The sequence below is a fragment of the Sander lucioperca genome, chromosome 21, assembly GCF_008315115.2.
Source record: "Sander lucioperca isolate FBNREF2018 chromosome 21, SLUC_FBN_1.2, whole genome shotgun sequence".
Lineage (NCBI taxonomy): Eukaryota > Metazoa > Chordata > Actinopteri > Perciformes > Percidae > Sander > Sander lucioperca.
In genome coordinates this window covers 17,715,456-17,727,860 of record NC_050193.1, presented here as the reverse complement: position 1 = coordinate 17,727,860, position 12,405 = coordinate 17,715,456, and the positions used below count along the sequence as shown (strand labels likewise).

The window sequence follows — 12,405 nt, the reverse complement described above, 5'->3', positions numbered from 1 at the left end:
CGTCTGATCACCCTGAAGTGAGTCTGATATTCGATCTGTGATTATGGGGATGATGGGTTGAAGGTAGCGCACACACACAAATGGAGATTTCTACAAACAAGGCGATTTATGCACATCTGTGGGCAAACTACAATCACCCACATACAGATGTCAAAGCCTTTTTTTAAAACTTGCTCTGCACACTTGCAGTTCCATTGGTGTGTGACAGTGTCAGTGGGCTAGGTGGAGACCAGAGACTCCCAGAGGGCACTGACTAGGCACAGCGGATGAAGGAGGTTTTTCTTTTGAGAAGATAATCAATACTTGCAAGCAATGTGTTCCCATTTCTGCTTGTGACATAGTTCAAACAGATGTAGCCAGTGTTGAAGTTCCACTTTTCACATGCTTGCTGTTAGTTTGCTTAACCGACAAGGGGCTTAGAAAATCCTGTAGTTTAGTGATTCTCCAAGGGGGTACTTCAGCAGATGCCAGGAGCTACTTCATATGATTTTAGAGAAGCTCAACTAAGAAATTATGAGTTGATTAAGAAAATGTATCCACATCGTGAGTCAGCAGTAACAACTGAACATTATGTGTTGCATGTGTGTCAAAACTAGGGCTGCACGATGTGAGAAAAGTATGCCATAACATTGTTGACTTAAACAGTACCTGTGCTTTTGCCACATCGCCTCTCCTGTATCCAAAATATTGCCAGATGGCTGACGTGCTATTATGGATAAACAGTTGAAATAGTTAGCTAAAAGAATGGGATAAACAGTTGAAATAGTTAGCTAAAAGAATGGGATAAACAGTTGAAATAGTTAGCCAAAAGTAACAGATAAGCATTAGAAATATTTAGCTAAAAATAACGGACAAACAGTTGAAATAGTTAGCTAAAAGTAATGGATAAAATAGTTAGCTAAAAATAACAGAAACAGTTGAAATAGTTAGCTAAAAGTAACACTAACAGTTGAAATAGTTAGCTAAAAGTAATGGATAAAAAGTTGAAATAGTTAGCTAAAAATAACAGAAACAGTTGAAATAGTTAGCCAAAAGTAATTGACCAATTTTTAAAACGTCAAGCTCCTGCCACTCCAAGGAAGTAATACGAGCGCAAACTTGACCACACTGGCCTAAACAATGACAGTAACTGCATCAAAATAAAAATATAATTTTTTTACTTTTATTTTATCCACTTTATAAAATAAAATGGAGTAAAATCCATTCAAATGAACACATCTGGAACAGGACAAGTAGTGTGTTGATGAAGGTGTACCTCATCTGACAGGCTGTGGGGTTACAGCAGACAAAATTGATGTAGTGTAGAAATGCTGGATACATAAACAGTTTTGAGAACTCTACAAAGGCAGTCGGCAGGTAGTGGGATACAGTGGTCGTCTTTCACAGTGAGTCGGACTCCAGCGACAGTCTTAAGTCGAGTGGTTGACCCTCTAACTAAGCTCCTTCACCCGGCTCTTCCCACCAACAAAGTGTTGCTCTTAGGCTGATAGAAACAGTTGAAAAAGACTCGGAGAAGAAACAAGGAGGGAGTTAAAGAGAAAGAAAGCGAGAGGGGAAAAAAGGGGGGTAAGAGACAGACCAGATGTGTCTTTTGTTTAGATTTGAACAGAGCGGAAAGGAAGGGTGTAGGAGTTAGGAGGCGAGCTTGTGAGAAGAAGAAAGAGAGAGGGAAAGCAAGTGGGAGTGAGTGGATTTTGGGAGGGGAGGACTGTAATGAAACCAAAGCATTCATAGCCGAGAGCCTGTATGTGGGGAGAGGGGGCTGCGCCATACAGTATGTGATTACCTACCAGCAAAACCACATTCATTATACTAATTGCTACAATGGTCCCGGCGGTTGGGGGCTGAAAAGGGGCGAGGACGAGAGGGGCTACATTGTTAACATTTGTTAGGCTCATTGACTCCAGAGTTCATGGTGTCTGTCATTGTAGGTCGCTGGGATGTTCTCCAGGGCCTGTATTTCTAGAGAAACTGATAATCTGGAGGTCCTAGCTGAAGGCCTGTTTCCTCTAAATCTCACCGAGCCTACGTAAGCGTTCCAGGCCCTATGAGCTTAATGCATGCATGCATAACAACATGCTGCGCCTCTGTTAAGATTGCCTTGCATTTTCACGAGTGCACGCGTTTAGCATGTGTTATGCATTCAGGCTCTCAAAAGCAGCAAGACGTTAACCAAAACAGAGCCAGAGGGGCCAAGATTTGAATGATTGAAAGACGAGGCCTTTCCGGCATTTTGCTGCACAAAGTAGCCAAGCTTCCAGCATTTTGTACGTATGTGTGTGTGTGTGTGTGTGTGTGTGTGTGCCCAGTGTACGCAGGGAGCTCTGAACAGATGACTGGTATGACAGTTAGAACATGTGCGATGGTGAGCACAGCACACAGAGACTCACACAGCTCAATCTGTTGAGTGTCGAGCCCAAATAAACCCAGTTGGGGAATGATGCCAGTTGTGATCACCAATATGGCCAGCAGTTGTTTGTGGAAATGTGCAGGGCATTGCTGATTTCTTTTGCATGCCTTCACAGGAAATGAAGGACTAAGTGATAATTTTTTTTTTCTCCCGCCCCCTCTGACCACACTATTGCCTCTTGTGTGTGTCTGCTTAGAAACTCTCAGCCTGTTAACTGTGCTTCCTCCTCAGCTGGACCTGTCTCAGTCCCTCAGTGCAATAACATCATTACAACCATATATTATCAAGATCAACTCTCACCCCTTTCACCTCTTTTCCTTTTGTAGCTCAGCTCTTGTATCAGGCAGCCTAAAGTAATGATCTGCATCATGTGTTTTTACTCTTTGGCTGGAGAACTGGTGCTTTTCAAATTAACAGAAACAGGGACACAGGCTAGTGGGTGGTTGGCAGAGCCTCTCTTTCTCTTCTCCGGTCTCTCCTTCTCTTCATCGTTATCCTTCAGTGGCTAAAGAAATTTTCAAAACCATTACTTAAGTAAAAAATGGGATATGACAACCAGCATTCAAAACCCTTTTTAAAGTACAGGAGCATTATCTTATTATATGTACTATATATTAAGTAAAAATGCTTAAAGTATTCAAAGTAAAAGTATTAATTCTGCAGTAAAATGTCCCCTGGGACTAGAACTGAGTATCGTTATTGATACCTATAGTGGTACCGATACCGGTATATTTTTCGATACTCGATACTAAGGAAGCTATTTGGTCGGTGCCTAAAAAGTATCAAAGTTTGGTACCCAGCCCTGCTTGTGACTGATATTATTACATATGACATCATTAGATTGTTAATACTGAAGGAAGTTTTGGGAGTTATGCCACACACATTTGTGTTTTTTGGACTTAACGTAACTGCAGCTTATAAGTGAATGTTATGGACTTGATAACTTTTTAGCGCTGCCACAATGTAAATAAACTACATTACATTAAATTGCATTTAAAAGCACGTAAAGCACCCATTATGCAGTAACCCTGTCAGTGTTGTATACCATATTATTGGATTAGTACACGTGCTGCATTAACTTGTGTGCAGCATTTTAATGTTGTAGCTGGTGGAAGTGGAGCAGCTATCACATATAATCTCATATTTTATATACAATATCTATTGTCGCTGTTGGGCAGAAACCTTGTTTATCCATATCTCGTCATTTTAATTCTTTCATAAATCAACGCGATTGGTCACTCTTTACGTCTGTCTGTGGGTTTCACAAATATTTAAACAGTGACAAAGCAATTTCATCTGGTTTTAACGAAGGTAAATAGCTCAATAAAATCTTTTCAAATCAGCATTTTTTTTATTTCCTGAAAAGCAACATGGCAACATTTGGACATACAAAGTTTTCCCCCGACAGTGACGATATAATGGATAAAGGTTTTTTAGTAACTAAAGCTGTCAAATAAATGTAGTGGAGGGAAAAGTACAATATTTCCCTTTTCTCCTCCGGGTTTCTCTCTCGCTCTCTCTGTCTCTGTCTCTGTCTCTCTGTAGCTGTTACTTAGTTGTTGTTGTTGCTCTGTGGGCCAGGAGAGACCCAGGAAGAGCGGGTCTGGCCAAGGTGGCTGCTGCCTGCTCTGACACAGCCAAAGTAAATGAGCAATCCGCCCCCAGTCTCTTGGAAGTGTGTGCTACTGTTGTAGGAGGCTAAAGCTGGAAGGGAATTCCCTCGTGTAGTGGATCAATATTGTGCACGCGAGGGCTGTGCAATTAATTGAATTTTGATCGCCATTTCGGCTCCTGTCGATCACAAAAACAATGTATTCGAGAAGAACAATGATTTTGCACGTTACGCAAGTAAACTCTTATTCTGTCTTGTGTTCTGAAGGGGAAATCAAAGTTCAACAGGCGAAGTATTAAGGGACATTTCACAGTTCAAGGTGTTTTCACTGTTGATTTGTTTAACTGTTTCACTGTTTTTCTAAGTTCAATAAATGAAACATATTTCCAAAAGTCAATGAGCAAACACGTTAAATAATCATTGACCAAAATAACTGAGATAATGATTTTATTTCCATAATTGAGCAGCCCTAGTGCACGCAACACTTGGTGTGGGTGGGTGTGAAGAAGATTGATGATAGATTCCTGTCAGGTGGTTTTTAAAAAAAGTCACAAATAGCCGTGGGGCTATGAGAAGAATTGGGGGGGAAATCAACCAGGTCAGGACAGGGTTGGCATTTTAAGGGCGCTCTGCGTCTGCTTTCTCCCTGGAGGTGGACAGCTCACGGATGACGCTGGCAATTCACCCTCATCAAACTGCCTCCCCCTGCTCACTCACCCACCGTAGCGCAGACTCCCTGGGTCAGAGATGAAGCCCAGGGGCCTGACTAATCAGACCACACACGCTAAAGCCAACGCAGTAAGAAAGACGGTGAGATGGGACGTTGTTGTTTGACGTCTAATGCTCTGCAGGGCAGTGAAGAGGAGAGTGGAGTAGGGCTGAACGATTTTTGAAAATAATCTAATTGCGATTTTTTTCCCCAAATATTGCGATTTCGATTCGATTATTTTTTTAAGCTCTTTGTCTTCTGTATTATTCAACAAAGAATAATATAATAATGTATAGTATGAACACACAATAACACACTAGACAGTTAAATAAGTAAAAATATAGTACACACACACGTAATTTTTTACAGTGCAGAGAGGAGCTGCCTCCAGCCCCTCCCCCTCGTTTAGTTGCGTGCTGCCGTGTGCACTTGTTCAGAGAGGCTATCGTTGCATTAGCTAGTTGCTGGTGTTCTTGCCATAGGATTAACTGTACTAATAAAACTGTTGAAACACCGCGGCCACGCTGCTGTGAAAGCTCCCCGAACGTCATTTATCAGAGTCTGGTTGTTACCCCTCTCAGTGGCAGCTCCTCCACTCATATCTTTATAACGGAGCTAACTGCTAACCGGAGCTAACCGCTAATCAGAGCTAATCGTTGCCAACCGAGCCTTGAGTTCTGTGTGCCTGTATCCATTAACTGCATGTATAGACTCAAGCCCGAATAAAACCCTTCATTTTATTAAAATGGCTGTAAAAGTTTTAAACTACAACTCAGAGTTGTTTGAATGACAGAAATCAGCTCAAGGTACAGTGTAGCGTTAGCATGCTAGTTGATGCTTTCTCTACGGAGTGCAGACTGATTGCGCTCGTGAGTCATGTGATCAAATCGCAGCCTTTGCGATTAGGAAATCGCGTTTTAACATATCGCGATATTATCGAAAATGCAATTAATCGTTCAGCCCTAGAGTGGAGCGGGGCTGAGGTTTTTGTACAGTATGCAGTGTGCATAAGTGTGGAAATCAGTGAGGATCCAAGAGCACGGAGTGAAAACATTTTGGAGGTAGAGGGAGAGAAAGAGAGACAAAAAAGAAAACACTGATTAGGGCTACGGGTCTAGGGGTGCAACCATACATTGGTCTAGATCGATATATCGCTTGGATCCTCAACGATCCGACGTTATCGATACAAAGTGAAAATATCCATACCCATACATATCGTCATCTTTAAGATGCACCTTGATTTTGAAATTCCCATTTTATATTTATTCTTGTTACTAAAAAGAGTACTTTGTTTACAATTTAAATGTCTGGAAGAGTTTAGTAATGAAATTGTCAAATCAAATGTGTTGCTTTTTGTAAATATGTATAAATGTAATTGTGTTAAATGGGTTTATGTATCGTGTCTTATCGGTCGCAGGCCATTGAATTGAATCCAATCAAAATCGTAACGTGGCAGACCTGTGATATCAGTAATTGTATCATTGTCCAAAGAATCGACATAATATCATATTGTGATCAAATGTGTGATTTACACCCCTAACTAAAGGGGGTGAGGGATAGTGCTTCAGGTGAGAGTAACATCTTAAAGGTCCCACGACATGCTGCTTTTTGGATGCTTTTATAAAGGCCTTAGTGGTCCCCTAATACTGTATCTGAAGTCTCTTTTATATAGGCCTTAGTGGTCCCCTAATACTGTATCTGAAGTCTCTTTTATATAGACCTTAGTGGTCCTCTAATACTGTATCTGAAGTCTCTTTTATATAGGCCTTAGTGGTCCCCTAATACTGTATCTGAAGTCTCTTTTATATAGACCTTAGTGGTCCTCTAATACTGTATCTGAAGTCTCTTTTATATTGGCCTTAGTGGTCCTCTAATACTGTATCTGAAGTCTCTTTCCCGAAATTCATCCTTGGTGCAGAATTACAGCCACTAGAGCCAGTCCCACAATGAGCTTTCCTCAGGATGTGCCATTTCTGTGTCTGTAGCTATTGAGGAGGAGAGAGGGGGGGGGGCAAGGTGGAGGGTGGGGGTGTGACCTTGACCAATTGCCCCTTTGCTCGTTTGAAAGCCATGATGTCTCTCTCTCATGGGTGGGCCAAATTCTCTGGGCGGGCAAAGCAGAGAAAGGGGAGGTAACCTTGCTCATTATGACGTCATAAGGAGGAGATTCCAGATTGGCCCATCTGAGCTTTCATTTTCTCAAAGGCAGAGCAGGATACCCAGGGCTCGGTTTACACCTATCACCATTTCTAGCCACAGGGGGACCATAGGCAGGCTGGGGGAACTCATATTAATGTTAATAACCTCCATAAAGTGAAATTTTCATGCCATGGGACCTTTAAACCCCTCTGACCTGCCACTGGGTTAGTCATACAAACTCACGCCATGCAGCCAAACTTTGTCTCCAAAATCACAGAACTTTAAATCTCTTTTTGAGGTCCCAAATTTCCCAAAGATACCAAATGTGTCATGCTGAACTGTGGAGAAAAGAAATGTACATTTAACAAGAGTCCCTGTGGGCACTGTTCAATGCCCCACAAAGCTTTTTTCTTTTCTTCCTATTTATTTATTTTCAATTATTTCTTTTCTTACTTAATGTCTTTTTGGTTATTTTTTATTTTTAATTTTATTTTTTGGGGGGGGGGAAATGATTCATTTCACATTCATCATTTTACTGTACATACTATCAATATTACTGCAAGTAGATTCACATAGCTTTGTGCACACTTCAAACAAAACCAATTTGCAGTTTTTGATAACCATTTTTCAGCCTGAGGTTTTCTTTTATATCATAAGCTTTCATTATTTACAATTGAACATTGGAAGCTTTCACCTTTACATATTAGAAAGAAAAAACGTAAAAAAAAAAGACAGATATTTGGTAAAGCTATTTAAGGAGACATTAAAGGTGAAAACTGGGAGTTGAAAGGATGAAAGCACCAGCGTGTGCCCGCGTGTGTATGTGTGTGTCTAAAGGTAACGTGAGGTTCTGGACTCGAGGTTAACAGAATCACAGAAACGGAAGCAGAAAGTGTTTAGTGAGTAGGTTCTAGTGTACATGCGTCTCTGTGACTGCGATGACAGCTGAGACTCGCCCTCCCCACACACACCTCTCTCTCTCTCTCTCTCTCTCTCTCTCTCTCTCTCTCTCTCTCTCTCTCTCTCTCTCTCTCTATCTCTCTCTCTCTCTCTCTCTCTCTGTGGCACGGGGGGCTCCCATGCAGGGTGCATTTGAAGTGGCTTCTGGGAGGCCCTGGAGCGTGCCGAAAGGTCAGAGGTTACAACAACTGGGCCTCCCTGGACCTCCCCACACCCCCTTAAACACCCACACACACACACTCCGCCCCCTCCTGTTTCCATGTCAGGGCCACAGATCATTTCCAGATCCCCCTGACATTTTAGGCAGAAAAAAAACCTCTCGCTCCCGTTAGCCTGTGCTTACTGCTGACAGCTTCACATTTGAATGTTGTGTGTGTATTCCCCCCACCCCCCCGCCACCTCCCCAACACCATCATCACTGTATCTTCATTAAGTTACAAATGCCTCTTGAAAAGACCCCCCACCCCCTCCTCTTCTTCAAAGACAGACGTGTCTGTGTATACACACACACGCATATCTCATCAATAGGCCATTGTGTTTTTTTTCTCAGAGTGTAACTCACAAGTGTTAACAGAATACATTGTATTGCTGTGTGTGTGTGTGTGTGTGTGTGTGTGTGTGTGTGTGTGTGTGTGTGTGTGTGTGTGGCTTCTCAGGAGGATGTTTTGTTCTCCTCGCTAACAGAAATATCTGCCGTTCGCTCAGCGAGGTGTGAAATTGCACTGTCATCCGCTTCACCTGTCAGGGGAGGGGGTGCGGCGAAGTGACTCAGATCCTTTTCGGAACATTCTTTTTCTCTCGTTATTCCGTCACCCTCTGCTCTCTTTTCCTCTCCTCTTCTGGAGATCTGTATCTGGGTTTGGCTCAGCAGCGTTCGCCGTATCACCCACCACCACCACCACCACCACCACCACCACTCCTCTCCCCTCCCTCTCAGCTTAACATCTGTTTCTAGTGAGGGCCAGAAAGGCGCGGGGGATGTCGAACTCTTAAAATTAATTAGCGCATTACCAAACGCTTGAGTTAGAAGAGGCCTCGCTGGACTGCCGTTACTCACCCCACTCCACAACTCCTTGCTCCTCCCCGCCCCACCAAGTCCACATCTCCCCCAGTCCCAGGGGGCCGCTTTATCGCCCAGGGCCAATTAGAGTAGGAAGTGGGGTCGCTGACCTTCTGTCAGGCCTCATCAGCTCCCGTGTCACCTGACAGGGGCCATGCCACCACAAGGAGGAATATACAGAGAGAGGGAAGGGGGGGGGGAGGAGTCATTGACATCATGAAGGAGCGTGCTACTGGGCTGTGACTGCTGTCAGGCATTCTTTTGTACCTGTGGAAAACTGGGATTGTTCAACTCTTCTTTTCCCCTCCTTAATCTTTTCCCTTGTTGAGCCTTTCCCTCGCTAACACGAGATGGATATCAAAGGACACGTGCTGTTTCCAGTCTTATTACAAACGCAGATAATGTCGACACACTCAGCCTTAATCAATAACCTGCCAGCGTGTTTCCCTCTAGAAAGAAAAACTACTGTAAGAGTCTACAGCCATGCAAGCAGCTCTGCGAGGCAGGGCTTTGAGCTACATGCTAATGTCGGCACGCTAACATGCTCACAATGAAATGCTATTGTTTAGTAGAAATACTGGTTACCATGTTCACCATTGTAGTTAATTGTACGTGTAAGCATGCTTACATTTGCTAATTAGCATTTAGGGCCACAACTAACGCTTATTTTCATTGTTGATTATTTTCTCGATTAATGGATAAGTTGTTCGGCCCATAACATGTCAGAAAATGGTGACAAATGACAATGGGGTGTTTCTCAAAGCCCCAAGATGACGTCGTCAAATGTCTTGCCTTGTCAACAACTCAAATATATTCAGTTTACTGTCACAGGGGAAAAGAAACCAGAAGATATTCACATTTAAGAAGCTGGAATCAGAGAATTGTAACTATTTTTTGTTGTTGAAATAACTCAAACCAATTGATCAATTTTAGTATAGTTGATGATTTAATTTAATAGTCGGCAGTGAATCTGCTTCCCATCACCTTTAGAGAGAAGACACACCAGCCCGATAATCGGGCGTCGGGCCGTCTGGCGAGGTCCGTGACTCGAGTCTGTTCTGTGTGTCCCGTGCCGACAGCCGTCCGAGGAGCCGTCGGCCTTCATTTGGGCCGACCTGACATGTTCAGTCGGGGACAGGGCAGTCGGGACTCACCCGGAAATGGGGAGCAGATGAGCCGCTCAAAATCTGATGAAAATCTTTTAAACTGACCTTTGTCAATCTGAAATGAAGACAGATTCAGCAACTGCTTGGCCTATTTCTCGCTTAAAATGTTTTCAGAAACACATTTCGGTGAACTATTTTAGTACAATATGAGATCGTATTCTGAACAAGCCGCCATGACAGTCTGGCTGTGAATTTCCGAGAAAAAAGAACCACGTGACGCGTTCGTCCAATCAGCTGCCGGTTTTCATTTTCTGGTAAATAATCAGACTGTTAATGGAAACGATACAGAGCAGCGCCGCCTGCTGCTATGGAGACGTATTACGTTTCGCGCACGCGCAGAGCGTACGCTCAAGTCGGCGTCGCCTCAGTGTGTTCTGAGGCATTTTTTGGACCTCGACCCGACTGATCAGTCCGACTGGCTTTTCTGCCGACGGTCGGCCCGTCTGGTTGGTGTGTCAGGGCCTTTAGCCTGTATCCTAGAAGCATTACCCTAACATAGCCCTTGTCATATGGTACTTCGTCACACTTCCTTATGTCACATGAGCTAATGCAGTCATGTGCAGTCATCTTCGCAGGTCTGCTGCTGCAGCGTATGAATGATAGCCTTTTTTTGTGATAAACAATTTTTTAACACACAAAACCTTGCAACTTGAACAACCCCCCCCCGGTCATCATCACCACCCACCCAGAGAAAAATCAAGAAAAGATGACACAGTAACTACAATATTCCAGACCATTTAACAAATAGTAACCAAAATAGACAATAAACCAAATAAACATGATGTATAAATGACAACACCATAAGCCCATCATACACGTCTCTCCCCAGCACAACGCTTCCTAGGAGCCCATTTTTCTAGTATAGACATCCAATCTGGCAAACTGTTTGTATGACATCTTTATCAAACGCCGCCACCCTAGTCATCTCACAGGCCCACTCCTGGAGTGACGGCACCCCTTCATTCCTCCATCCTCTTAGAAGAATCTGTCTGGCTATCATTAACCTAGTCTGGACCCTTCTTATGTGCTTATCCCTCCCGCTTAGGATTGACCCATCTCCCAGAACGAATAATCTTGGTCTGACTGGAACCCGGGTCCCTGCAATCTGACTTAGGTTATCATGTTGAACGATAGCATTTTTTAAATATTTATTTAATCCAGCACTTGTTTCAACCTTTTTTTTTTTCATTTACAGTATGAATGTGAAACCAAATCGTCGTGTTTTGCGTTATAGGTTCCACACAGGGAAGAAAGTGTGTATCAAAGCTACAGCAATGGTGCGTTTTACCTTTGAGCTTTGATCAACCATGTGACCAGCCACAACTGACCCAGATTAGACTAGCAGACGGAAGTGTTTCCTAAAACCATCATGCTAATTAAAGTATTTTTCTTTCTTCCTCCCATGTTTCTGCTGCTGCCCTGCTGCTGCCTCAACTAAAGGTAAGATACCACGGAACTGATTTGTGTTTGAACAAGTGTTTCCAAAACTCATTTCACATCCGTCTTCACCTGAACCATATTTCCTCTCCTATATAGTCTTCAATTTACTCATTCTCAAATTATAAAAAAAACAAAACAACTTTCAGCCTTTTTTCTTAGCCGTCCCTTCTTACAATTTCCCCGCCACTTTGCAAGATTACTGTACAGAGACAGACACATGGTGTGTGGGCACTGCTCACAAATCTGCACAGTATAGCTAGGAATCCTGTTTATATTGGATAAGTTTTCAGCGTACTTTAACGTGCAATTCCACCAATTTGTGAAATGTTTCAAATCCTACATTGTTTGCAAGCATCTATGTTTGCTAGGTAGCAGTCCTCTTTTTGACTGCCTTTGTAGGCACCTTTGCCAACGCTGAGCGGAACAGTGTGGAACTGTTGGCAGCGTGCATGTAACGGTTTCCTTGTGGCCGTGCATGATACAAACAAAACGAGGGGCGGGGGGGGGGGGCTATGCAACAAGGTTATTCTAGTTTTGAATTTTCAATTAGTTTTTATTGTATTTTAGTTTTGACTTTTCAATTTCATTTTAGTTTAGCTTTAGTTAGTTTTCAGAGTACTTTAGCTAGTTTTAGTTCAGTTTGAGTTTTTTTAGAAAGGTTTATTTTTTGAATGTATTGTTAGCTAGTTTTAGTCCAGTTTCAGTTTTTTAGAAAGGCTTAGTTTTTATGAATTGTTAGCTAGTTTTAGTTCAGTTTCAGTTTTTTAGAAAGGCTTAGTTTTTATGAATTGTTAGCTAGTTTTAGTTCAGTTTGAGTTTTTTTTAGAAAGGCTTAGTTTTTATGTATTGTTAGCTAGTTTTAGTTCAGTTTGAGTTTTTTAGAAATGTTTAGTTTTTATGTATTGTTAG

The 12,405-nt window shown here is 42.5% G+C and overlaps 1 protein-coding gene across 30 annotated transcripts in view; it reads left to right on the top strand.

The window, feature by feature from the left end:
• The window catches only part of nfixb (nuclear factor I/Xb), a 171,751-nt gene that overhangs the window by 76,047 nt on the left and 83,299 nt on the right, over positions 1–12,405 (top strand). The window contains exon 3 of one of the 30 annotated variants that reach the window (XM_035996971.1): positions 11,497–11,616. The exons of the other annotated variants lie outside the window; for them this stretch is intronic. Within the exon in view, the coding sequence (XP_035852864.1) occupies positions 11,497–11,516 (20 nt within the window). The 3' untranslated portion in view covers positions 11,517–11,616. Of the gene's footprint in view, positions 1–11,496; positions 11,617–12,405 lie in introns of those variants that run through there. 30 annotated transcript variants of the gene reach the window in all.